Source organism: Lepisosteus oculatus, chromosome 6, assembly GCF_040954835.1.
Source record: "Lepisosteus oculatus isolate fLepOcu1 chromosome 6, fLepOcu1.hap2, whole genome shotgun sequence".
NCBI lineage: Eukaryota > Metazoa > Chordata > Actinopteri > Semionotiformes > Lepisosteidae > Lepisosteus > Lepisosteus oculatus.
This window is the reverse complement of record NC_090701.1, coordinates 28,164,275-28,188,892: the sequence shown is the minus strand read 5'-3', so window position 1 is coordinate 28,188,892 and position 24,618 is coordinate 28,164,275. Positions and strand designations below refer to the sequence as shown.

General features: G+C 40.6%; 1 protein-coding gene across 1 annotated transcript in view; it reads left to right on the top strand.

The window, feature by feature from the left end:
- The window catches only part of sspo (SCO-spondin), a 132,524-nt gene that overhangs the window by 35,422 nt on the left and 72,484 nt on the right, over positions 1–24,618 (top strand). Inside the window, exons 25-45 of the mRNA XM_015354311.2 lie at positions 63–172; positions 399–548; positions 2,048–2,141; positions 3,580–3,977; positions 6,408–6,644; positions 7,564–7,755; positions 7,934–8,167; positions 10,239–10,361; positions 11,275–11,378; positions 13,033–13,264; positions 13,734–13,886; positions 14,469–14,609; positions 15,021–15,203; positions 16,757–16,907; positions 17,140–17,296; positions 17,557–17,611; positions 21,730–21,858; positions 21,986–22,255; positions 22,781–22,908; positions 23,412–23,553; positions 24,280–24,453. Coding sequence (XP_015209797.2) covers positions 63–172; positions 399–548; positions 2,048–2,141; positions 3,580–3,977; positions 6,408–6,644; positions 7,564–7,755; positions 7,934–8,167; positions 10,239–10,361; positions 11,275–11,378; positions 13,033–13,264; positions 13,734–13,886; positions 14,469–14,609; positions 15,021–15,203; positions 16,757–16,907; positions 17,140–17,296; positions 17,557–17,611; positions 21,730–21,858; positions 21,986–22,255; positions 22,781–22,908; positions 23,412–23,553; positions 24,280–24,453 — 3,557 coding nt within the window. The remainder of the gene's footprint in view (positions 1–62; positions 173–398; positions 549–2,047; positions 2,142–3,579; positions 3,978–6,407; positions 6,645–7,563; positions 7,756–7,933; positions 8,168–10,238; positions 10,362–11,274; positions 11,379–13,032; positions 13,265–13,733; positions 13,887–14,468; positions 14,610–15,020; positions 15,204–16,756; positions 16,908–17,139; positions 17,297–17,556; positions 17,612–21,729; positions 21,859–21,985; positions 22,256–22,780; positions 22,909–23,411; positions 23,554–24,279; positions 24,454–24,618) is intronic.

The following is a 24,618-nucleotide window of genomic DNA, read 5'->3' as shown; positions in this document are numbered from 1 at the left end:
TAGCAAAATTTGATGTCATGTGCAACTGGCTATGTATTTTCTGCGGGCTTCTTATCTCATAGTTGCGATTCTGGTGGGGACTGTGAGTGCCTGTGTACAGCCATAGCAGCCTATGCAGAGGAGTGTAACCGGAGAGGCATCTACATCCGCTGGAGATCACAGGAGCTCTGCCGTGGGTGTCTTGTGTACAATAACAGCTTTCTCTTACACACTGTTCTTCGTACTAACATTCCAGTCTGCATACTAACACTCTGCATTCCTCCTTCACAAGAGGAAACGACACTCTGAATTTCAAAAGACACCAGCCAAACTCCATAAGACCAAAACCTAAGCTCTTATCTTTATGTGGATGGTGATGCAGTTAATTACTGACTGTGTGTCATTGCCTCTTTCTACAGCTATGCAGTGTGATAATGGCCTGGTGTACGAGGCCTGTGGGCCAGCTTGCACCCCAACCTGTGGCAGTCTGGGACAAAGCCCTGACCCACACTGCAGTGCCCTCTCTTGTCTGGAAGGCTGTTTCTGCCCACACGGCACTGTCTGGCATGGTGAGACTACAGGGGGTTGGGGGGCCATGTTGTTTTGGTTTGCAGTCCAGCCTGAACTCTTAATGAGGTGGAATTAATTCATTGGAATCAATTCTTCACTCATTTGATCCATATTACCACAGTTATTATGTCTTTTATTTATTTAGCATTTAAAGTTAACCTTTATAAATTGATAGACTAACGATTCTATAGGACTAACGATAAATATCACTGATCTTCTGTACACAAATACACCTGTATTTGGCTTCAGTCTATCAACTCTATTGGAGTTGCTAATATAAATAACATATGATTTATGATAAATAATTGATCATTTCTGAGACTTCTTCATGAATCATATCTGAAATACACTATGCACTAGCACTACAAAGACAGTAGTTGGCCCTTATCAATCATGGCCTCCTCATAATCCCCATCTATGAATTGGCTTCATTACTCTGCTCTCCTCCCCACTAATAACTGATGTGTGGTGAGTGTTCTGGTGCACTATGGCTGCCGTCACATCATCCAGGTGGATGCTGCACATTGGTGGTGGTTGAGGGGAGTCCCCATTACCTGTTACGCGCTTTGAGTGGAGTGTCCAGAAAAGCGCTATATAAGTGTAAGCAATTAATTAATTAAAAGGCATAAATCAAGATGAAGACAATAAAGTTTTTTTATGACAGAAAACAAAGAAATTGTGATGATAAGAGCAAAGACTTTTCCAGTTAGGACCATTGTAGAGAGATTGGGCATCACAAAATCAACAATATGGAATTCCTTGAAAAATATTATTACTATTTATTACTGGAGTAATAAATAATCGGCAAAGGTCAGGTCATACAAGCAACCAATGACAGAAAAATCATTAGAGCTGTGAAGAAAAACTCTAAAATAACCATCAAAGAGATTGTAGACAATCACCAAGAAATGGGAGTGAAAACTGGTCTAAGAACATATCTGGCTTCGATATCTGTTCGGATACCTGACTTCTGTTTTTAGTAATGTGTATGCAGTTGCAACATTATAATGACATTCCTGGGGAAAGGTGATCCATTGGGAGACTCTGCAGAATTAATGAGGCCAAAGAATTGCATAATGTATAGAGTAACAGTTTATGTAATTTAGAGGTGATGTCTGCAATCACTGCCCAAGACAAAGTCACTGGTAAAGTATTAACAACCAGATTAAATGGACTTTGAGTACAGAGTAGGGAACACAAACATTTACCATTAAATCATTTGAGCTCTCATTGAATGAAAATTCAGGAGTGGCATAGAGCTGCATATTCCTGCTCAGAAATATCTTTACCAGTATTTCTCAGATACAGTTATCATTGGTTAATGTACAGCAGGTTTTATACAGTAGGTCTTTTTTAAAATATCTTCTTTAGAAAAGCACTGTTCTGACTCAAAAGCTTCATTAGTTAACTTACATGAATTAGAAGCTGAAGTTGAAGGGTTGTAGCTAATGACTTCTGCCATAGAGTGCAATGTGCTTGTTCTTTGTCTCTGCTACAGATGGCAGCTGTATTTCCTCCTTGGAGTGCCCATGTGAGTGGCAGGAGTCTTTGTATCCCCCAGGTGCTACTATTATCAAGGACTGCCAGAACTGGTGTGTCAAAGATTCGCCTGCAAACAGTACATCACTTTCATTTTATTTCATACATAGTAAATCTTCTTGGTGTGACATCTTAGTTTGTCTTTTTCAGATAGATATCAATGTGTTACACTGCAGCTATATAACTAGAGTTCTGCATTCAGACTGTGTCTGTTACATGGTCGTAAATAAAGAATCTGCATCACCGCTCTTCCTCAATTACTTCAGACCTTTTTCATGAGTACAGGTTTGTGTGCTTGATTTCACTGCACTCCATACAGGAAACATACCCTATACATTTTTGTTCATTCATTGTTGCACATAATTAAAATTATGAAATGAACACCAACATTTTGACCCTCAAAGGTGGATGTGTGTAATGGCTTGTAAAGAGTGAAGAGTAAAGAGTAATTTTTGCAATATTCAAAATCACTATATTTCTTTTCCCTAGCTTTGTCTCCAGGCAGTGATGTTGCAAAATTTAAATTGCACAGAGAGCCTGAAGCTAGCTTAACTGACAATTCAATTCAAATCCATGAGTTTGTTGCTTCCTATTGACGGTGTTCATCTACTGGGGAAACAGCTGGAGAGCAGTCTCATAATACTCATAATACTCATAATGCTGCAAATCAGTCTGAAATGCCAGGTCCAATCCTACTGAGATAACAGCTGAAAAGTACTCAATCACTATAGATTATCTGTGTTTATTTTATTTTCTGGGAATCACAGCATGTTTCATACTAATATTGCCAATCTCTCAATAAAAGGTAATTCCATCAACGTGGCATAGCACAATATTACATTGAATACATATACAGCTAAATGTGATTTGTCTCTAAATTTAATGTATAGAGTAAAAAAGATCTTTGTCTCTAAATTTTCTGTATAGAGTGCAGAGAAATAAAGCACACAATCCTGTACTCTTGTACAAGGTCCAAAGTAATTGAACATAATTTTTCAAAATTATTGAAATACTGCAGATCTGTGGGATTTTGTGGGTATTTATAGTATACTGCATATTTACACACACACTAAACACTCAATTTGTATTTACAGAGGTTGTACTTATGCTTAGTAACATAGAATAACATCCTGAAACCCTGAATCATAAAAGAAGCTTACAATTACTTGTGGAGGTTATCTAAATGACACAGGGAACTTGCCATACTGTAAATCCCCTCATGCTATAGGTTAATATTGACAAAATAGCTCCCTATAAACCCTACAAAGACAGTCAATCTTTTTTCAAAGAATAAATTAAGCATTATTCTTTTCAGGTTTTAGACATTTTCAGTAAAAAAAATGTTTCAGAGAAACTGCACCTCATACAGAAGTTGTAACAGTCAAAGTCTCTGTATATAAAGCTAACAAAGGTCTAGCATGCACTGTATACCTACTGTTTGTGTAGATAAGGTTTGAAAAAATGTCTCTCTTTGTTCTCTGTGCTGCCCAGCTTATGTTCGGCAGGAATCTGGCACTGTGAAGGGCAGCCCTGCATCCCACGCCCCACCTGCCTAGAGTCGGAATTCGAATGTGGGACGGGACGGTGTATCCCTGCGCCCTGGTTGTGCGACAATGAGGATGACTGCGGCGATGGCTCCGATGAGTTCTGTGCCACCACTTGTGCCCCAGGGGAGTTCCTCTGCACCAACGGACATTGCCTTGAAGGATCCTTGCGCTGTGATGGGAATCCCGACTGCCCTGACCAGTCAGATGAGGAGTTTTGTCCACCCATTCACCCTGTGTGTCCACTTGGACAGTTCTCATGTGCCAATGGACGCTGTCTCCACCCAGAGCGTGTGTGTGATGGCCATCTGAACTGTGGCTTCGCTGACAACTCTGATGAAGCAGGTCTGTGTGACTGTGTGCAGCACTTACTTATCGCTAGTCACTGTCTGTAAGCAGAGGTGCATATGTGTTTTAGTGCATTTGTTTTTCATAGTTGCTCAATATATATACTAGAATATACAGTATATATAAATCTACAGCATTCCTAAGTTTTTATTCCTTTTCATTCAAGTCTTCCTTAGCACTCTTTTCACCAATTGACTCCTTGTTTCCTAGTCTCTCCCTTGTTTTTTGATTGCCCTGACATTAAGACAGGCAACAGTAAATTGACACAAAAATACAATAAAACATTAACAGTTTTTTATCAGCTTTCGATCAAGTACCATTATACTGAAATAATACACTATCATTATATTAAAATATAATAATAATAATAATATGATAAATAATGCAATTCATTTCACTAAAGTTAAAACTTTGATGGACAAATGTCACTGTTATGAAATGCTACTCTAAAGGAAAATTTGACATTTCGGACTTTAAGTGTTTTGATCACTTTCAGTACTGTCATTTGTGAGGTGGGAATGCAGTTTTTCAAACTTTGAATTCTGTTGTGCAAAGAAGATGCCCCAGAAACCTGGAACTGACCTGCCTTGACCATTTTTAAAACAAAGTGGTTTGAAATGTCAGAGTAGATGAGGAGGCAGCCAGCTGTGCGTTAGGACCCACACAGAGCACAGCATGTGCACCCCTCACTGGCCCATCTAATACCTCTTCCAGCAGCAACCTTAGTTTTTTCCCCAGAGGTTTCCCATCCAAGAACTGACCAGACTCACATCTACTTAGATTCAGTGGGTTGCCAGTTGTAAGTTGCAGGGTGATATGGCTGCTGACATAATAGGGTGGGGAAGGCATGGTACCACTGAGCAGAGAAGATCAGGGAGTTGCGTGGCCAAGCATGTCATCTGGAAGCTGCACAGTCCTGCTGGTCTGGTTGGTTGTTGTGAAGACATAGTGAGACTGGGGCAAACAGGAATTCATCTGGCTGTGCAGTTCCATTTCAGGATCAGGTAGTCAGGCTGATTCAGATAGTACCTTATTAGTTCTGATCAGTGGTTAGTGCTAAGAGCACGTCCCAAACTCAGCACAAAGCTCAATGACAGAGCATCTGACAGTAGGCAAAGCAGAGTTAAGTAACCTGGAAGTGATGACTTAATAAGCAGATGTCAGCTCCTCCAAACAAGTTCTCACAGCACTAGGGGGTGTTTGACACTACATGTGACTGGAGCTGGTTGCCAAGGAGGCCGAGAGCTGCAAATTCTGGCTTGCTGGGGCATAACAGTTCTAGCACAGGGAGTATTGAATGTTCAGAATACAAATATCACAAATATCAAGGTTGGCAGACAGCCATCTTGGTTTAAAAGTAACAGAATTGTACAATTTTTAAAATGTTTTTTATTCAGGACTTGTTCAGTTAAGAATTTTAAGTAACAATTACAATTTCAATTTATATCCACAATTTATAAGGTAGACAGAATTTGTAGATGGTCAAGAAATGGCAGTTACTGTAAGTGGAAATTAGTTTTTAAGCTGGACCTCCATACCACCTATTGTATAATGTTTATTGTCAGCAGAAAGTCATCTGCCAAGTACAAAATAATTTGACTGGCCAGATGCGTCAGTGTGTTGGCTGTAAAGGAACAAGTAAAGGTTATTTCCATGCTGAAAAGTAGAAAGGAGAAACACAATGTTTCATCTACAGAACCTTATTCATGTGTGAGAGAGATAGAATGGTGGTGAAACTACAAGGTTGCAAACCTTTCAGAAAGTCTTCAGAAGGTAAAAGTCTACAGTATATAGTGGGATTTTAAAGCTTTCAGAAGAGTTTGGCATTGCATAGGATACAATACATCCATTATCCATGAATGTACCCCCCTTTTTCCATATCTGATGGTTTTGCAATGTCTACATGCATAGATGGGCACCCCATGGATATGGAAACCCTGAAAATATCACAAGACAATGAAGTGCAACACCTGCCTACAATTTGATCGATTGGCATTAATTTAAGCAGTTAATATGAAAAAAGTACATGTGTATTTAATTAGTCACTGATAAATATTATGTTGGCTCAATGGCCCTTCTTCATTACAAAATTGCACCAATTCACTAAGCCAGGATTATTAAATATCTGAAGTACCCAAAACAAAGTTGTTTTCAAGCAAATTATTCCTTGAAGTTACCGGTTGTCAAGTGTCATAAAAAACAGGCAGAAGAAATATTGGTGATCTTCCATTTTGAATTAATATCGTTGCCAGTTTGAAGGAATTGAAATGAAGCGTGATTGCATTAATCCATAAAGCTGACAAATAGCTGCTATTGGTTTCCAGAAACCTAAGTTTCACACCCTTTGTGCATCATAATGTATCTTATTATCCTATTTTTTGCTAGTTCTTTCATTTGCCATGATCTTCCCTCTCTGTGCTTCTTCAGAGTGTGGCCTGCTTTGTGGTAATGGGGAGTTCCAGTGTTCAGGGGGTCGGTGTGTGCCATACACTCACCGCTGTGATGGACACGATGACTGTGGGGACCAAAGTGATGAGCGTGGGTGTGTTTGCACACTGGAAGAGCTGCAGTGCCCAGGGGGACAATGTGTCAGCCCAGACAGAGTCTGTGATGGACATGAAGACTGCCCCTCTGGCACTGATGAGGCCATATGCCCATCTGCAGGTACTGTACTGTCATACCAGGTTAAGCAGAATCTTTTAGTTTCTAAGGAGGCTTCTCAATTCATGATATGGTTTAAGGTGAACTGAAGTCCACAGAAATTCCCCCATCAATTGATATTGTATCATAATTTGAATTGATGGGGAAAATGTCTGATTATTTACCATAAGCTGACATTGACAACAAAGATGATTAAAGACATAACCCCTGCTATATAAATATAATCATACAACTTGACTAGAGGTGTGCATGTACTAAAAAAGTGTAACACCTTTGTTCTTTGCCTCTTCCCATGGGGAAGATATGCAGTGTAATCACTGAGCTGTGCTAATAAGCTAGAGGTTTTTTTTAATGGGTACAACTAATTATACACTGTTTTCTTAAATATTGACAATGAAGTGGTATTGTGGTAATGTACAGTAGTTGAGTGGAAATTTTACTGGAAGCAAATACTTCTCTGATATTATACATGTATATATGGAACCAACAATCTTATAAACGGAAAACCATATATGGAGTGGCTCCCAAAAGTTTGTTCTATTGGTTTTTAGTCAAACAGCTAAGTTCAATAAGTTTAAAAATTTGCTAGGAAGTACAAAGTCCAGGAGAGTTTTGGAAGAATGTTTTATAGACCAATAAGACCAAATAAACTTTTACTTCAGTGATGGAAAGGTTAAAATTAGAAGAAAGATATCACTATTCAGTATGAAAATTACCCACAACATGCAGCAAATGCAAGCAAGGACTTTAGCAAAAAAAAAAAACAAGGTTAATTAGGTCAGTCTCCAGTTTTAAATCCAGTTGAGCATGCATTATACAATTACATGCTGAAGCGAAACTTACAGTCAGAATATATAACTTAATGCATTTAATTAACCAAAGTACCTCAATTGATGTTAATGTGTGTGCTCTTTGATGGCAGTGACCTGTGGCCCTGGACAGTTTCTGTGTGGAGATGGAACTTGCATTGGAAGAGAAAAACTTTGTGATGGGCTGGCAGACTGCCAGGATGGGACAGATGAGAAAGATTCTCATTGTCAGGATGTTACTGTAGAGACTGTTACACCACGTCCATGGCCAGCTGTGACCTCCATGTCCCCTGTCTCTGTCCCTGGTAAGAGCAGCAGTTCACAGCCACAATGCAGTCAGCAAACATAGCATGGGGCAGAGAGCAAATTAAGGAGGAAAACAACATATACTGTATGTATGAATGGATAGATGGGCAAATGGACAGATCAGTGGACCAGATGGATGGACCAGTGAACTTATGGCTTTCTCTGTCTCTCTCCCAGGTGGGTGTGGGAGGTATGAATTTGGCTGTGCCAATGGTGAGTGCACTCCTCTGGGCTGGCGCTGCGATGGGGAGTCAGACTGTGCGGATGGCAGTGATGAAATGGGCTGCCACCAGGTCTGTGGGCGGAGCCAGTTCCGGTGTCAGAACAGTGGAGAGTGTGTGGACCACGAACACCTCTGCGATGGCACTCCGCATTGCCGTGACAGCTCTGACGAGAGCTTGGATAATTGTGGTGAGATGCTGGCCCTGACAGATGAGCACAGAGAGGGACGTAACAACAAACCATTATTCATTATCATGTCGTTCACACAGGCTCCCCATCATAATTAGAATGGGCATAATGCTTCCAAAATGCACCAACACTTGCAAATCCTTCTGACTTGGCATAGAAACAGCATGTATAAATACAAATGTACAAATAATTCCCATCCTTAATTTCACAAAATTAACTATGTCTCTACTTCCAGGGTAGTTACAGAGGACTAAACGGTACTCTCTTTCTCTACCTGAAGGGCAGTTGTCAAACACTTCAAGATCAGGAGCCGTAGTTAGAACTTAAAATACTGAATGTTTTTGACAGGAAACTGAAATATTGCATTTGGTGATTTACATTTATTTAAGAATAATAATATGTCCTAAAACCTTGCATTGTATTTCAGTTAACATTCACCTCAACGTCAATAAAATAATTTTTCTGTTCTATTTATTCTACATTAAGACACAATTTGTAACTCAAGTCAGTGTTGTTAGTATGATGCTGTGGTGTTATAAATGTTATTGTCACGTACAGTTCCTTCCGGGCCCTATGCGTGCGACACAATCCAGAATAGTGAAGACACAAGGGGAAAAATGGTCATGCAGGAGAAGGCTCTGGAGACAGGGTGGCGTGTCCATGCAGTGCAGGAGTCCAGGGGAAGTGAATCCAGGCGAACAATCCATGAGGGAAATCCAAACAGGAAATCAGAAACAAGGGCTGAAGTCCATAGCCAGGCGATCCATCCGGTGGGGGAACCGGGTCGGAACCGGCGAGGGGAAGTAGGAAGTAGGAAGTAGGAAGTAGGAAGTAGGAAGTTAAAAACATAACGGAGCCAGACGCAGCAAGACCCCAGGCTCTCATGATGTGGAAATCAATGAGGAACCAGGAATCGCGTCAGGCTTTTAAGGGGGAGCGGGATTAGGGACCAGGTGCAGACAATGGGGCATAACAAGGAAGGGCTGGAGCACCCTTAAGAGGAGGGGTTAGCGATCGTGACAATTATGCATTTGTTGTGATATCTGCATCTGAATGTATTCTTACAGAACATGAAAGAGTAATAAGGCATGCAAGGTCAATTCAAAACACATACTGACAGAGAACAAACAGAACCGACACAGCCCTTATTCCATATCAGTAATAAAACAGAGCAGTATTCAGAGTTCATATTTACTGTATTTGTTTGAAAAAAAATAGCATTAAACAGACAATCTCAGAGTAATTTTAATGTATTAAAAGTGACAGACAAGAAACACAGCAGAGCCCAATAACTTACTGTAAAACTGTAACATACGTTCTGTTGAAACATGGTTAAGAAAAAGACTTAACAGAAACTATTTGGAAACTGCAATAAAAATAAACAATCAAACTAAGACTTGGATAAAGGCACCTAATAAATCCAATAAGAATAATAACATAACAATACTCAAATGGATGTGCAGAACTCAAATTAGGTTCACAGGATCTAAATTGTCATGTTACACCAGTGTGAAAATGATGGCAGGACTCTGACAACTTAATATTTGACACTGCACCCCCTCTGCTAAAGAAACAATACACTGGTTGGAAATGCTTAATGAATTGGATTATCAATTCATGCATTAAAATTCTGTAATAATAGTCTTGTAATACAGTATGTAACACACACGCATCAAACATACTGGGGGTAGAGAAGCTGGATCCCAATGTAAACAGAAATAAAATACATGAGGACAGGTTATAAACTCAACAGTGCTGCTGTACTTGGTACAGTAATCTCCTTTCTGTTGTTTCAGTGAAAAGACAAGGAAGGAGCTGGAGGTTTTAGATTCATGTCTGTTGCTTTAAGGCTGCTTATGGTGATTTAGAGATTCTGCAGGGGATGACATTAGAGATGGCTTCAAATAAGGTCTTATTTATTGTCTTGACGTTTTACAAAGAAACTTTCAGTTAGCTCACAAAAGCTGCACTGTGTGCTACAGAGAAGCATATTATCTAGAGCTGCCTCTGCACTCTGAGCACTGCGGGCTGTGTGTCACTGCCTGCCCCTGCTGTCTTTCCCTCATCCCAGGATCCACCCAGATCCCCCCCTGTCCAGGGAGCTTCCTATGTGATAACCGGGTATGTGTGAATTCGTCCCGTGTGTGCAACGGCGTGCCTGACTGCCCAGGGGGTGAGGACGAGCTAACATGTGGTGAGTACTGAAGCATGTGATCAGGGAGTGTAAAAATGGACAAGTCTAGAGAGGTCCCTTCCAACGAATCTTTGGATGGGAGATAGATGCCAGCCAGCACTGCGGTGTGGTGGTTAGTCGGCGTAGCCTTCTGCATGGAGGTTTCTTGCTCTCACTTTCACTCAGGTTTCCTATGGGTGATCCAATTGCCTCCTACTCTCTAAAGACATGCTGATTAGGTTGATTGTTGTCATTATTCCTGTACTCATGTGAGATTACGCCCTTTAATGGAATAGTCTAGATTGTACCTGTCCACAGCCTTCTATTGGATGATGTCAATTCTTATTAGCTGGGGATATAGGAACTAATTCATTCTATGTGTTGTTTTGGTCTCTCCAGTGTCTTAATAACCCATTGCTTTCCCCCTCTACTTTCAACACACTCTTGTTACTGTGTGTGAAGAGCGTGCTCCAGTGGTCACTCCATCTCCATGACCCCAGTACTGGGATCAGTATCGATCCTGTAGTTAAGGTTACATCTCCTCTAAAAATCCTTAGTTTGACTATAATGTAGTTTTACCAACTGAGTCAGTTCAGTTGAATGTTTTCCGATAGTTTTATATATCTTTTTTTTAATAAAATACTTTATACAGTGTATATACTGTATATACAGTATAGAGTTCATGCCGTAGGTCACTCAAACATTCATAGTCCAAAAACTTTCCTTTTTCAATCCTTTTTTATTGTTTTTGCAAGATATTGGCAATGACCTGCATCTTATAGAGTGTCGTGTGTTCCAAAGTGAGTGAGAATCATACCCACTGGCTTTCAGATCCCACAATGAAATATTGCTGTAGGTGATGTACTGTTTATAACTCATATTCCAAAACAGTGCTAACATTTACAGTACAAGCACTTTATTCTTGCTCCGCCAGAGACGGGTACTATGACGACGATCCCCCCATGGTCCAGAAATACTTCAACCATCCTCTGCCCAGAATACACCTGTCCAGATGGCTCCTGCCTCACCTTCAAACAGGTAAGTAATCATCAAATCATTTAGAAAAGGAGAAAAGGAGAATGCACACTGAAAATTGTGAGATGAGCATACTCTGTAGGCATTGGAAAGTGCTAAAGACATCAACATTTCCTCTAAAACAACTTTTCACAAGTGTCTTTTTCAAGTAGAAGTTTCACATAAAAAAATATTGTCACCCTTCCACATGAACGGAGGCCATTTGTTAAAAGTGATCAAATAAATAATGAATAATTTTATTTGCCTCAAATATCCAATATACAGTATAAAACAATTAAATTAGTTTGCTTTACTAAGTTTAGACCATTTTACACATAAAAAGGCTTGGAATCTAATTCCATATTCAATCATTAAGGTGTTAAAGTACTGAGATGAAAAATCCATATTGGCTCCGTGTTTAAAGGTATTTCAGGCCATATCATGTTTGGCATCCTTGGACCAGAATTAATAAACTCAAAAACACCTAAATATTTAAGACCTCTTTAGGACATTTTTCTCATTATTCCTACACAACAAGTATCTCAGCAAAATCTCAGCTATCTTGATGTTTGCAGAAAATACAAGTGTTTGGCACGTGTCACACTACAACACATAAACAACTGAGTACCTAAGTCAATATCACTGGGAGTTTCCAATTATGACCGACATCAGTAACTTCCATGAAAATTTTATTTACCCATAAAATTTGATCTTCCAATGGGTGGTGGTAGACTTCATTTATACTTCATCATCAACTAAAATATTTTTTAAAATACCAATGCAGGTTTGTTGGAGAACTCGACAAGCAAAAACAACAGATCACCAGTAAAATTAGGTTGAGGAAGGAATTTAAGCACATAATATTGCTGGGCTAAATGCCATTGGTAAATATGCATTTATGTGCTGTGACACACCTTGTGGTACCTCTTGTAGTGCTTGCCATAGCAATGATCTTTAATAAGTGAGTACCAGAAAAACACACAAACTTTCTCAGTCGCTTTCCATAGCAGCTAAGATACTTTCTAGATTGACCATAGTGCCTCTTCAAGACCAAACTCTTTCAGTCTGTCTGTCAGATGGAAAACTCAAGTTTACAGCGTCCATCCATTCATTCTCTGAACTCCTTCTTGTACTGATTCCATGAACTGTGAACAGTGGATATGACCTTAGTCAGTAACTACCTGGAAACCCATAGCTTCCTGGTGTTTAGATCATCATCTGAGCAATAGTTTTTCTACCTGGTCACATGACTGAGGGCATCAGGCTATGCCCCATAGCTTTCTAAGACATACACTGCCATCAGATTACATAGGTTGAACCTCATAAAAGAACTGTCAGATAAATCTACAGCACATTAGCTGCTGGACTACTGTTGAAAAGGAATAATCCTGTTAGGTTCATATTGTACACTGCGCATTCTGTGTCTTTTTCAACCCTGTTCACTTTCTCTATGGGGAACCCACATTTATTGTTAATACAATGTATTTTGCCTGGTTTAGCAAGGACGTGTAATGAAATCTTTGCTTCATATTCTGTTTCATAATTTTATTAACATGAATCAATAACTTAAATGCACTGATACACTGATAAGTCCTACAGGTGCAGCACTGGTGCTTTGAGAACTGCCTGTTGTCTAGCCCTCTATTATGAAGTACGTATGTATTGTTGACCTCTCAAGGTGTGTAATGGCATTACTGAGTGTCCCAGTATTGCTCTGGGACAAGCCAGAGGCTCCTCAGATGAGCAGGACTGTGGTACATGGGGGCCCTGGGAGCCTTGGAGCCCCTGCAGCCACACCTGTGGAACAGGAACCCAGAGGAGGAGGAGACACTGCCACCTGCAGGACTCCCTGAGATACTGCAGGGGAGAGGAAACCCAGAGACAGCAGTGCTTCTCTACTGCCTGCCCCGGTGAGTGAGAGAATGAGTGCATGTGTTCTCATAGTTGGGTTTAGAAATCTTTTTTAAAAAATTTGAAAACATTTACTGTTTACTTACATTTCTATTGACTTACTATTCTAATGTTAGTTTAGCAGAACATACTACATACTACAATGGAACAAGTAAAGGTTTATTCCATGCTGAAAAGTAATAAAAACAGACACAATGTTTCAGCTGTGGAACCTTCTTCAGGTCACAAGGTTCCATAGGTCAGATGGCTCCACCAGGCTTATATTACCATGTGTCTACTACTGCTGGGACAAATTCAACTGACTCAACATCTCACTGTTATGAGCAAACTAAAATCTGTACAATACCAATGAGATATACTGTAGCAATTGTGATAACAACTATGCTGTTCTGCATGGAAAAAACTGTGTTTTTGACCTCTCTTGGCTCTGTGTGTGGATACTTGTCTAACCTTGTGTCCATGTGACAGTGGATGGACGGTGGTTGCCATGGACGACCTGGTCGAATTGTTCTGGGGACTGCACTGGTATGGTAGTCCGGCAGCGGGGCTGTGTTCCTCCACAGAACGGGGGTGAAACCTGTGCTGACCTTCCAGAACAACCTGCCATTGCCATGGAAATAAGTACGTCACTCACTCTGCCTAGTGTTCTCTCCTTCTCTTTTCTGCCTATTGAATCTCTCAATATATCCATTTCTGCCTTTTTGCATCCTAGCAATCATCCTAGCAATATCCTTTTTCAATATGAGCACTGTTTATCATTGTGAACTTTCTTGTTTACTGTAGACATTTTTGCCTCATCATTTTTTTCTTTCATTCCTCTTGTTTTTTCTGTGGCTTCTTTCTCTTCCTTTAAATCTCAGACTTTTGGGAGGCATGCCATTGGAACACACAATCAAAATGTTATCACTATACAGTGTATGACCTTTGCTGACAATGTTGGACAGTGGCCCCTCTAGACATTTAAAGCACTAACTGCAAATTAACTCATAAGAAATCCTATGTCTCCAAAAGGTGTACAGGTTTTCTCTAGAGCTAAAGAATCCTAGTTCAAGTCCAAACTGAAGATCAAATATATGCAAAAACACAAAATCACAATCTATTATAACTCACTGATAGACTGTATAATCAGCCAGCAGTCCTATGTCACTGACTAACTACAGGTTTTACCTGTTTGTTATTGTGTCTGCTTCCCTGGTTCCTCAGAGCCCTGTCCCCAGGAGGGCTGTCCTAATGTCTCCTCCTGCCCAGGAGACCTCACTTTGCGAAGCTGTGCCCCCTGCCCTCTGACCTGCGCTGACCTGGCCAGTAAGGATTCCTGCAAGTCTCTGACCAACTGCTTCTCTGGTGAGGGCCCTGAATAGGTGGGGGAATTGCCTGTAATAGAAAGATAGTGGACTCAATACATGCTTTTTAGGTGATTATTCACTTCTTCACACTGTTCTATCACTTATTTTTAAACATGGTCACAACAAGAGAACTCAGTTCTGCTTAGTTCAAAGTATTTGAATACTACATTAAAGCCAAAGAGCCTGTTCTTTTGTTATCTTTACTCAACCCAATTTTTTCACCTCCATCCCTATGTCCCTGTCTCTCGCGTTCTATTTCACCTCTGTCTCTCCTCTGTGCCTTCTCCTGTTGCCCCCCTCTCTCTTTCTTGCTATTTCTCTTTCTCTGCCTCCTTTTTCCACCCCCTCGTGAACTTCCTATTTCTATCATTGATTATCTCATTATCTCCATCCCAACCACACTGTGCAGGGTGCTGGTGTGCAGAAGGCCTGGTGATGGACAGTGATCAGCATTGTGTGAGGCCAGAGGAGTGTCCATGTGAGGTCCAGGGTGTGTGGTACTGGCCGGGGCAGCTGATGAAGATAGACTGTCAGATCTGCTCCTGCGAAGGAGGACGTCCCCAGCATTGCCGGCAAAATCCAGAGTGCTCAGGTCAGACCAGAGGTGAATGGTCATGTGTAGAGGGCAGGGGTAACCACAACAGAACTGTACCTAAGATTAAACTTTGATTCTTCTCATGTATTACATATGTATTTCTCCCTTTCAATTCTACACCAGTTATAGTGAACAATGTGTTACAACACTGCTGCCTTTGAGAGACATCTCAATCTCCTAATGCTTTGGTTGCAGTAGAGAAAAATGAATACATTTTTTGCCATGTTCACATTTTGTTATGAAAGTCAAATAATGTATACATTGCAAAGGAACATAACGGGTTCATTCCATGCTGAAAAGAAAAGAAAGCATGGAATAAACCCGTTACCTGTTCCTTTACAGCCTACGCATGCTGAAGCAGCTACCTACTTGAACTAATGTATACATTCAGTTATGAGCATTATTGAGGGGAATAAACGTTATCCTTAAAGACATAATTATTTCAGATGAAAAATAAAAAAAAAAGTTAGTAATTTTAGTAATTTCTACTTCATTTAATTTTCATTAACATTCATTCACATGTCATATTAGTCTATACAGGTTTACTGTCTTCCTTACATAATAATACTGGTATGCAATTTACTTTGTAGTGCTAATACAGTAGAGGTGGTGGTCTAAAATATAATTGATCTGTATAGTTTTGTACTTTATTCATAATTCAGTAGGACTCAGAATTAAGAGATGACAAAGAGCAGTGCCCTGTATGCAGACATATACAGTAGTATAATGTATCATAGGCACAGGTAAGGGTTTTTCCATGCTGAAAGGAAAAGAAAAGAGATAATGATTTGTGGAGTCTTCTTCAGATGTATCATAGGACATCAAAGGAGGTGTTTTACCAGCCAACAAGGAATGATAAAGGACTGTCCGCACAATTGTGATATTTATGAAGTGCATTTAATCTTCTGACACTATAAAGAGGCTATATCTTTGGTCTTGTCATCATTATTTAGATTTAGAACACTGTAATTGATACAAAGAACAGGAGGCCATCTAACTTGGTTGTTTTCACAGTAATTTAATAAACCAAAGATATCTATGATTTCTTAAAAGATAAATTAAACATTTGGTGTAGAAAAATTCACAGGATTTTCACCAGCACAATTCTTCAGATGTCTTTGAAATGGAGGGGGAAGTTTAGATTTAATCGAGGTTTATACAAGGTAAATATAAGGAACACATACTACAAGTTTATGGACTGAATGTTTTGAATAATTATCAATTATACAATTATGCATATACAACTGTACCTTATGACTTTTCTGTTACTGTTACCACTTGACTTGATCAGCTGAAAAAACATTCAGTTCCAAATTAAAGTTGGGAAGTTCCACTTTCAGGGAGCCTGAGGAAGACAATGCTGTTGTATTACAGAAAAATCATAATAAATCTAGGTCTATAAGACAAAGAATGTACAATATTGTTCTCCTCCAGGTTTCCTGTATGTAATTTTTCCTAAGCTTCTAAACAGCACTGTACTACATATTGACCACTGTGTGTATTTCCTGTTTCTGGTGGGATTGTTGCTGTAATTACCATGTCCTCTTCAGTGAACTGTGGCTGGTCATCCTGGTCACCCTGGGGGGAGTGTCTGGGCCCCTGTGGAGTGCAGAGTGTCCAGTGGTCATTCAGAAGCCCAAACAATCCCAGCAAACATGGCAATGGCCGACAATGTAGGGGTATCTACCGCAAGGCCCGTCGGTGAGGCTCATTGTCTTCTCTCTTATGCTTATTCTCTTTCTCTCCTCCACACACTGCTGTCTGCATTGCTGCCCCTGTTTTCACAACCAGTTTCCTTCTTTTCCCCTGCTTATTTTTTGCCTGAGACGAGGTCCCCGAGCTCATCCAAAACTGTGTTTGGTTCAGTGTCTACAGTATGTTATATGTGTCAGCTAGATATGTTAGTGATTGTATGATTATGTCTCATTCATAGCTGTCAGACAAATCCCTGTGAGGAGTGTGAATTCCAAGGGCAATCCTATGTCATCGGCGAGCATTGGAAGCTTGGAATGTGCCAGCTGTGCCAATGTCTACCCAACCTGACAGTACACTGTGGTCCCTACTGTCCCCTCACTGCCGGCTGCCCACAGGTTATTTCCACCATTATTTAATAAATACTATAATAGCCCCTTTTTACAGATTATCCTTCTAGGGAATTTGACATTAACAAGAAAAAAAAACTTCATGTGCCTTTGTATTTATCTCTCAGTTTACAATCTACGGTATGTGCTATGTATTTTATCAATCTGTCTGTGTGTCTCAGAACATCCATGCCTGTTTCTGCTCATCTCATCTGTCTGTCCAGCTCTCTAGCTGCAAGTCTGTCTGACTGTCTTCTTTTGTGTTTCAGGGGCAGGTTTTAGTGCCGGGTGAAGGAGAGAAATGTTGCCACTGTACTGGATCAGGTAAACCCAGCTCCATCTCATTGCTGTGTGCAAACCTTTCACTGATTCTGTTGCTCCATTGAAATCTCAATGATCACATACATATGGGTAGCATTTTATCATACTCTTTGATCACGGTATTGATCATCATTGAAAACACACATAAGAACACAACGTGACTTAGTTTAGGTGGGGAGCTGCGTCAGCATGTGTAGTCTGCAAAGGAACAAGTAATAGGTTTATTCCATGCTGAAAAGAGAAGAGAGAAAATACAACGTCACACTTGAAGAAGGCTTCACAGCCGAAACGTTGTGACTTAGTTTATCCTTTTTTAAATTACTACAGTATTTCATTGTGCTACTCAATCCAGAACTTAAAACATTTTCAAATCAGTATGGGATTGATATCTTTTAATTGTATTATTTAGTGCATTGAGAACAGTTTCAGTGAAATGCCTAACATCATCATCAATTTTGCAGTGAATGTTTCTATCACAAATGGGAATGGTTTCCATTTTCTTACACTGAAAGAAATTGAAAGTGCCAGAGTAGGCTGCAAAGCCCATTACTCAGACAGTGACAATGTGCATCTGAGGGTGACCTTCAGTGCCTGAGCAGTGGGTGTCCCAACTGGCCAGAAATGTCATATGTATAAGGACACAGAGTACAGACCTGCCACAGAGACCTTGACTTATGCCTCAGAGAATTTGTCAGTCTACCAAAGGGCATGTCAATCTGAAGAGCAGAAGGCAGCTGGATAAAATCCCAGCTGTTGATGTCAGTGACCCAGCTGAACAGGTTTCAAATACATTGTGTACGTGCTGCAGTCGAGAGGTCATTGCTCTGTAGTTGAGTCAATGCCTGAAAAGAAATGTACAGTAGGAACATCCCTAAAGAAGACAACTGCTTGTGCAGGCAGATCTGCTGCCAAAATCTCAGCACATTAGTGGAGCATCTAATGACTTGTAAAAACTGGTTTGATTAGTTTAGCATGCCGGTTCTAAAGTGGAGACAACAGCGGTCAGCAATAGTCTGGGACGGCTAAAAGAGTGCTATGGTTTCATTGTTCAAGGTCATTCATAAATTGGGCAAAAATATACAAATGATAGCATTTGTTTATCTCCTCAAATAAAATTAATTAATATGAAGGTTAACCAGTTAAACCTGCTGTATAATGGTTTATTTATGACATGGTCTCCCAACCTGAATTAAGTCCTGCTGAGTTAATAAAGTCCTTGTGAGTTAATAAAGACCAAGGTTTGTACTACAATATATACACTATACTGTAGTAAAGTGGAGGAATATGTTATGTTTAGGCCCTAGCATTTATGTTATTTTCATCAATGAGCTGCTGAAAATAGATGAAAGAAAACAAATAGCTTTGGAATCAAGATAATAATAATTATCAATACTCATATACTGTATACAATACAGTAAATTATATACAGTGTGTTTCTTGGCTTTGCCTCCACATGTATGGCTATGCAATCAACTGCGGATGACTGTTATAAAGCAAACAAGTACAAAACATATTTTTTTAATTACTTAAATTCTTTTGTTTGAGTTCAAACTGTTGTTTATTGCTGTATGCAGATCAATGCCCAATACCTTAGAGTTGTAGCATGTAGCAGTCCCTGTTCATCACTTGCTCAAGCGCCATAGCAACCTTATCCCATTATGGGCTACCCTCAAAGCCAATTCTATGCATACTGTTGTAATGTTTCATAGCCGTTCAGGGACGCCAAATATGTAAGAAAACCGGCTCAGGGACGCCAAATATGTAATCATAGCCACTCAGGGATGCCATAAATGTAACGTTGCCATAGCCAAAATGTAAATGTAGTGGCTCTCTGAAGGCACCAGTTCTGTAGGGTTTGGGCATTTACTGAGACAATTATTAATTGTAGCAGTAAATCACAAAGTTGATTCTTTTGATGGCTTTAGAATCCAACCATGCGATATAACTCAAACAACGCACACACACAGGTACTATTATTAATACATAGAATATGCATATAAACCTAACAGATCTTATCGAGAGGGTTATCAGAATACAAAAGGTATATATTCAATCAGTTACAAAGTGTTACACATATCAAGAGGACATATGTTCAGTATATCATTCATTAAGACTGTTTCATAAATGAACTTGGTTATAACTTCTACATTAGATACTCAAAACAAGTACATAACTCTTAGGAATTAAATTGATATCAACTGGTTGGGATAACAATTGAATTCTCGAGCTGTAATGCATTGAAGTTGAATACTCATCCAATCTTTGGGGATTCAGATCTCCTGCGGGCACAAAGAAACAGTTGCAGGCTGTTGCTGTCCAATCCGCGCTCTCTGGCACGGTGCCAGGCTGTGCTGTGCGGCTTGCGACGGTGCGCTGCTGATGCTCACTGACCGGCTAGTTAGTGTTGGATTTAACTAGCAAAGTTTGTGCACAGGAGAAAAGATGACTGTGGGTCCCAGCAAGTCAGGAAGAGGACCGGTTCATTCCTGATGAAGAGCTAGTTCTGAATAGTGATTCAGCTGTCCACAGTTCCGACCTGTTCACGAGGCTTGCTGCTGGTGCTAACCTCGGGTGGATCCTCTGGTTACTCTCTGGCAACCTCCGCTCTAGACTCTTAGAACAAAGGAAAGTTCTGGCACTCGGACACGCTGGCCGTTCCGTGGTTGTCTGGGCTGAGTCTCAGGATGGTCAGGAGGCGTGCTGCGAGAATGTCCTGCCCTTGGGAGCCTTCTGCTCCTGGGCCGTCCTGCCCTGGAATTCTCCTTTGAATTCCCTTTAGAAAAGTCTCAGAATTCCCACTGAATCTTACTGAATCTCTCAGGCTCTCTGTGTTGCCTGTTTTTACCTGGAGGAACTTCAGCTCGTTGATTGGCTGAAAGTTCAATGGGCATCAGAGTCCCACGTGGGTTACTCGGCCCTACCAGTCCCTGATTGGCTGATCAAGGTGAGATATGAGTCACTTACTTCTGACACTTAGGAATGCAGTCCAGATGTCCATCTGGCACTCCCTAGACAGATAGGCGCCAATGGGTGACCATTGATCATGATAGCCAGGCTTAGCTAAGTGCATCCCCCTTTGGGAGCTGTCATTATCAAAGGAACCTTAAATCAGCCTGCATGAATAGTTTCTCTGTGGCTGCACCACAGAGATGAACAGAGAAATGAGGCCTCATTTGGGAAAGCTCAGAACACTTAATTCTTTCTTATTAATAAGCCTCGCCGCTACACTGTATAGTGGAATCTCTTCTCCACAGTTGGGGAGCTCTGACAACCAAAATCCCCTTTGCGATTTGTAACCAGATAACTGTGACTCCCTTCCAGGGTACAGAAAACTTAACCCTCAGTCTTAAACATGAACAGAACCTAACCGCATCAACTTCTAACCAGAAGTAGAAGCAGGGTAACCATTCCCCTCTTCTCCTGTTGGCCAGCAATGCTAATCATAACTCATATCTGTGTCTGAGACAAAGCAGCAGAGGGTCTTCTACTACATTTCCAGTCTCATTGGTTGCTGATGAAATACATTACTGCCAAACCTACTGGTAGCCGCCTTCTCTTCCTCTGTATTAACCATAGCACAAAAACACTACTTTGAACCTTTTGATTTTCACCCAGTAGGTACAGATAACTGAAAGACACCTAACTGATCTTCGCTAGGGAGATCCAAGCATGCTTTTCCCTTCAACCGCATAACCTAACTGGCCTTGTCTTAATCTTATCCTATCTAATCGTCTCATCTGACAGGTCTTTTCCATCTAAAAGGAGCTTTAACCAGAAACTGATGCTAAAGCTAAAGTTCTTGCTGTCTTTCTGTGTGTATCTGTTGATAATCTATTTAAAGGACCACTAATGATCACTACAGGAGCACTGTATTGCTCCCATGTGAAAAATATGTTTACTTAACCTGCATAGGCATTTGACCCATTCTCCTAAAAATGCTTTAACTACAAGCTATAAAATTAATCTGATTCTCCAGGCATGTCAACCAACCAAAGCTCTCTTACAGGAATTAACTGCCCTGTTACAGACTCTTACAGGTACTGTACTGTATTAATTTTTTACAGTACCTACTGTATCTCAAACAGAATATTCAAATTGCTGTTTCCTCCATATCTGTCCAGGTGTAAATGGCACAGTCTCCACATTGACACCCCTGGTGACTCCAGTGATACCAAGCCTCAATACTGTGACCACCAGTTCCACGGAGAGCCCTGCTCCCCACATCCCCACCTACCCACTACCTCCTGGAGGTTAGTAATGCTATTTAGTGCAGGTTGTGTGCAGCTCTATACTGTCTCTATACTGATCATGACTGCATTTCACTCCTCTGTCTGCCTTGTCTTTATTTGTCTCTGATATCCCCTCCTTGTTCTGTAGAGGAGTGCCGTGGTCCTCTCGATGTCAGGTCACTGCCAGACTCCAGTTTCAGTGCCTCTTCTGAGCAACTAGGTCACCCTCCCTCAGAAGGACGGCTGAATTCACAGGATTCCCGCCGTGATCTGCAGGGTTGGAGCCCTGAGCCAGACCAGTACAGGGCACTGACCACTTGGACACCTGATGACCATGCTGACCTTGGTGACCTCATTGACCTCACAGCACAGCCTCCACACCTACAGCTCGACCTACTTCAGCCCCGTAACATCACTGGTATGTACTCTGAGTATAATAGGGAGGGCTTCCCACAATCTTTTTTCAAGGAATTTAATTGTTGCTTTTAGTGGTGACTGATATGATAACTACCAAACTAACCACAAATAAATGGATTTAACAGCCATTTTTCAATCTGGCCATTTTATGATCCGTGGACAGAGGGAGAAAGGAGGTTTGGAGGAGTGCAATATTTTAACTTATACTTAAGCAAGTGTGACAGAAGCTGATACTCTGGATTTTTAGAAGAAATTGTGTCATCGTAATTCTTCTACCAGAATGGCCCCCATTTCAGCCGAATGGCCTCCTCTGTTTAGTAGCATTTCTTAAGTTCTTCATGATGCTTTAGATAATGCCAACAAAACATCAGGAAGAGCTCAGGATACAGTAAAAACTCCAGGCCATAAAACAAACTAGAGTGCAACAGCTTTTATCAGGTTAAAGCACAGCAATGTTCAGCTGGTCTGCATAAAGTCTGTTTTCTTTCAATTAATTTCTTACTCTTTGTCTGCCTCTGTCTCTCAGGAATTATAACACAAGGAGGGGGTGCCTTTGACACCTTTGTGTCTAGTTTTTACCTGCAGTTCAGCAATGATGGGCAACATTGGTACACCTACCAGGAGCTGCTAACTGATGCACGCCCAAGGGCTAAGGTATTTTGACTCATGCTTGCTAATTACCATCCAAGGCATGAATAATCACGCTATAGCAAAAAGTGGTTTCCTATTTTAAAAAAACCCAATGACTGCATGATATTACCAGATTGATTTCCTTTCCCTTGATTTCTTCAATTTCATCTATTTTTTACTCTCTCCATTCCTCTCTCTCAAATTCGAATTTAAATAAGGTCTAACCAAATGTTTTTCTTCCAGAGCACTATCAGCAATGCAAATAATAATAATTATAAATAACCACCCCTATCCCTACCATTCTTTTCTTTATCAATCTCTATATGTACAGAAGAACAAGCAAAGGCAGATGCTCACAGTGGAATGGCAAATAGTTGGCAAATATTTGGTTCCTGGTTCCAGCATCTGGGGCATAACAGGAACTACTGTATATCTCTGTCCTGACCTCTTTTCTTTTACAGCATCTTTTTCCTTCTAGGAAATTCTGGGCCAATTGGCCATTGAGCCCTTTCTTATTCACTCCCCAGGTGTTTCTTGGGAACTCAGATGATTCAAGCACAGCCGTGACCCGCCTGCAGAGAATGGTGTTGTCGCGGTTTGTCCGCATCCTGCCGCATGACTTCCACAACGCCATTTACCTTCGTCTAGAATTGCTGGGCTGTGGGGAAGGTACGACACACACCTCTCACACTCATTCACAGACCTTTTTATTCATTGTTGGCCACCTTCACTCTTTGTTTCATTCTCAATATATTTTTTGATTCCTCTGTCACTACCTACCTATCTTTCTCTCATAGTCTGTCTTTCTCCCAGCATTTTTCTCTCTCAGTTGATTTTTCTCTTTTAATCTTTCAGTATACAGTAAGAGTTGCTTAATGATACTTTGTTGCCTCATTCTGTCTCAGTTTCTACTCAGTTTATATTTCCACAATATCAAAATATCAAACTCTGACAAAGGCTCAGTGACCAGTGCCTGGCCATACAAAATAGGATACAGGCAATCATGGCTACCCAGAGAGGAGAGAAATACCCTGGGAGCAGACAAACATTCTTTCTTAAAAGAACAAATCTAATCCCAGAATCCTCACACCTTCCAGAATCAGAACAGCTTCTAGTTGTGCTAAGGGAGGGAGAGGAAACATTAGTGCTGGCAGCCCAGTATGTTAATTCCTGTCACACCCTGAGGAACAGTGAGCCTCAGATTAATGTTTTAGGTGATATGCAGTATGTAAATATCCAATGATTTTTGTAATGTGTCTGTAAATGTTGCCTTATTTGTTACTGCTTTGACAGCACTATGTAATTCATTGGTCATGTCAAAAATTTGAATTTGAAATTGAACAGTATCTCACAATCTCATTTGTTCTTTTTTTGTCTATATCTCTACCTCTGCAGCTGCTCACAGGATGTCCACCCCTCTACCCCCTGCCCCATCAGTCTCAGTATTTAAGCTGTGTGAAGAGGGACAATTTCACTGCAGAAATGGGCGCTGTGTGCCAGCAGGGCCCAATGGGAGTGTGTGTAATGGGGTCAATGACTGTGGAGACGCTTCCGATGAGCTGCACTGTGGTGAGCTCCAATTAATCAATCAGTGAAATTGTATCTGTCAATCTATCTGTCTGACTTTTGTGAATGTATCTGTCTATGTAATGTATCTATATTTGGAAGAAGTATTATTTGATGTAAATTGACTCTGCTCTGACTACTACTGCCATTACAACTAATAATAATGAA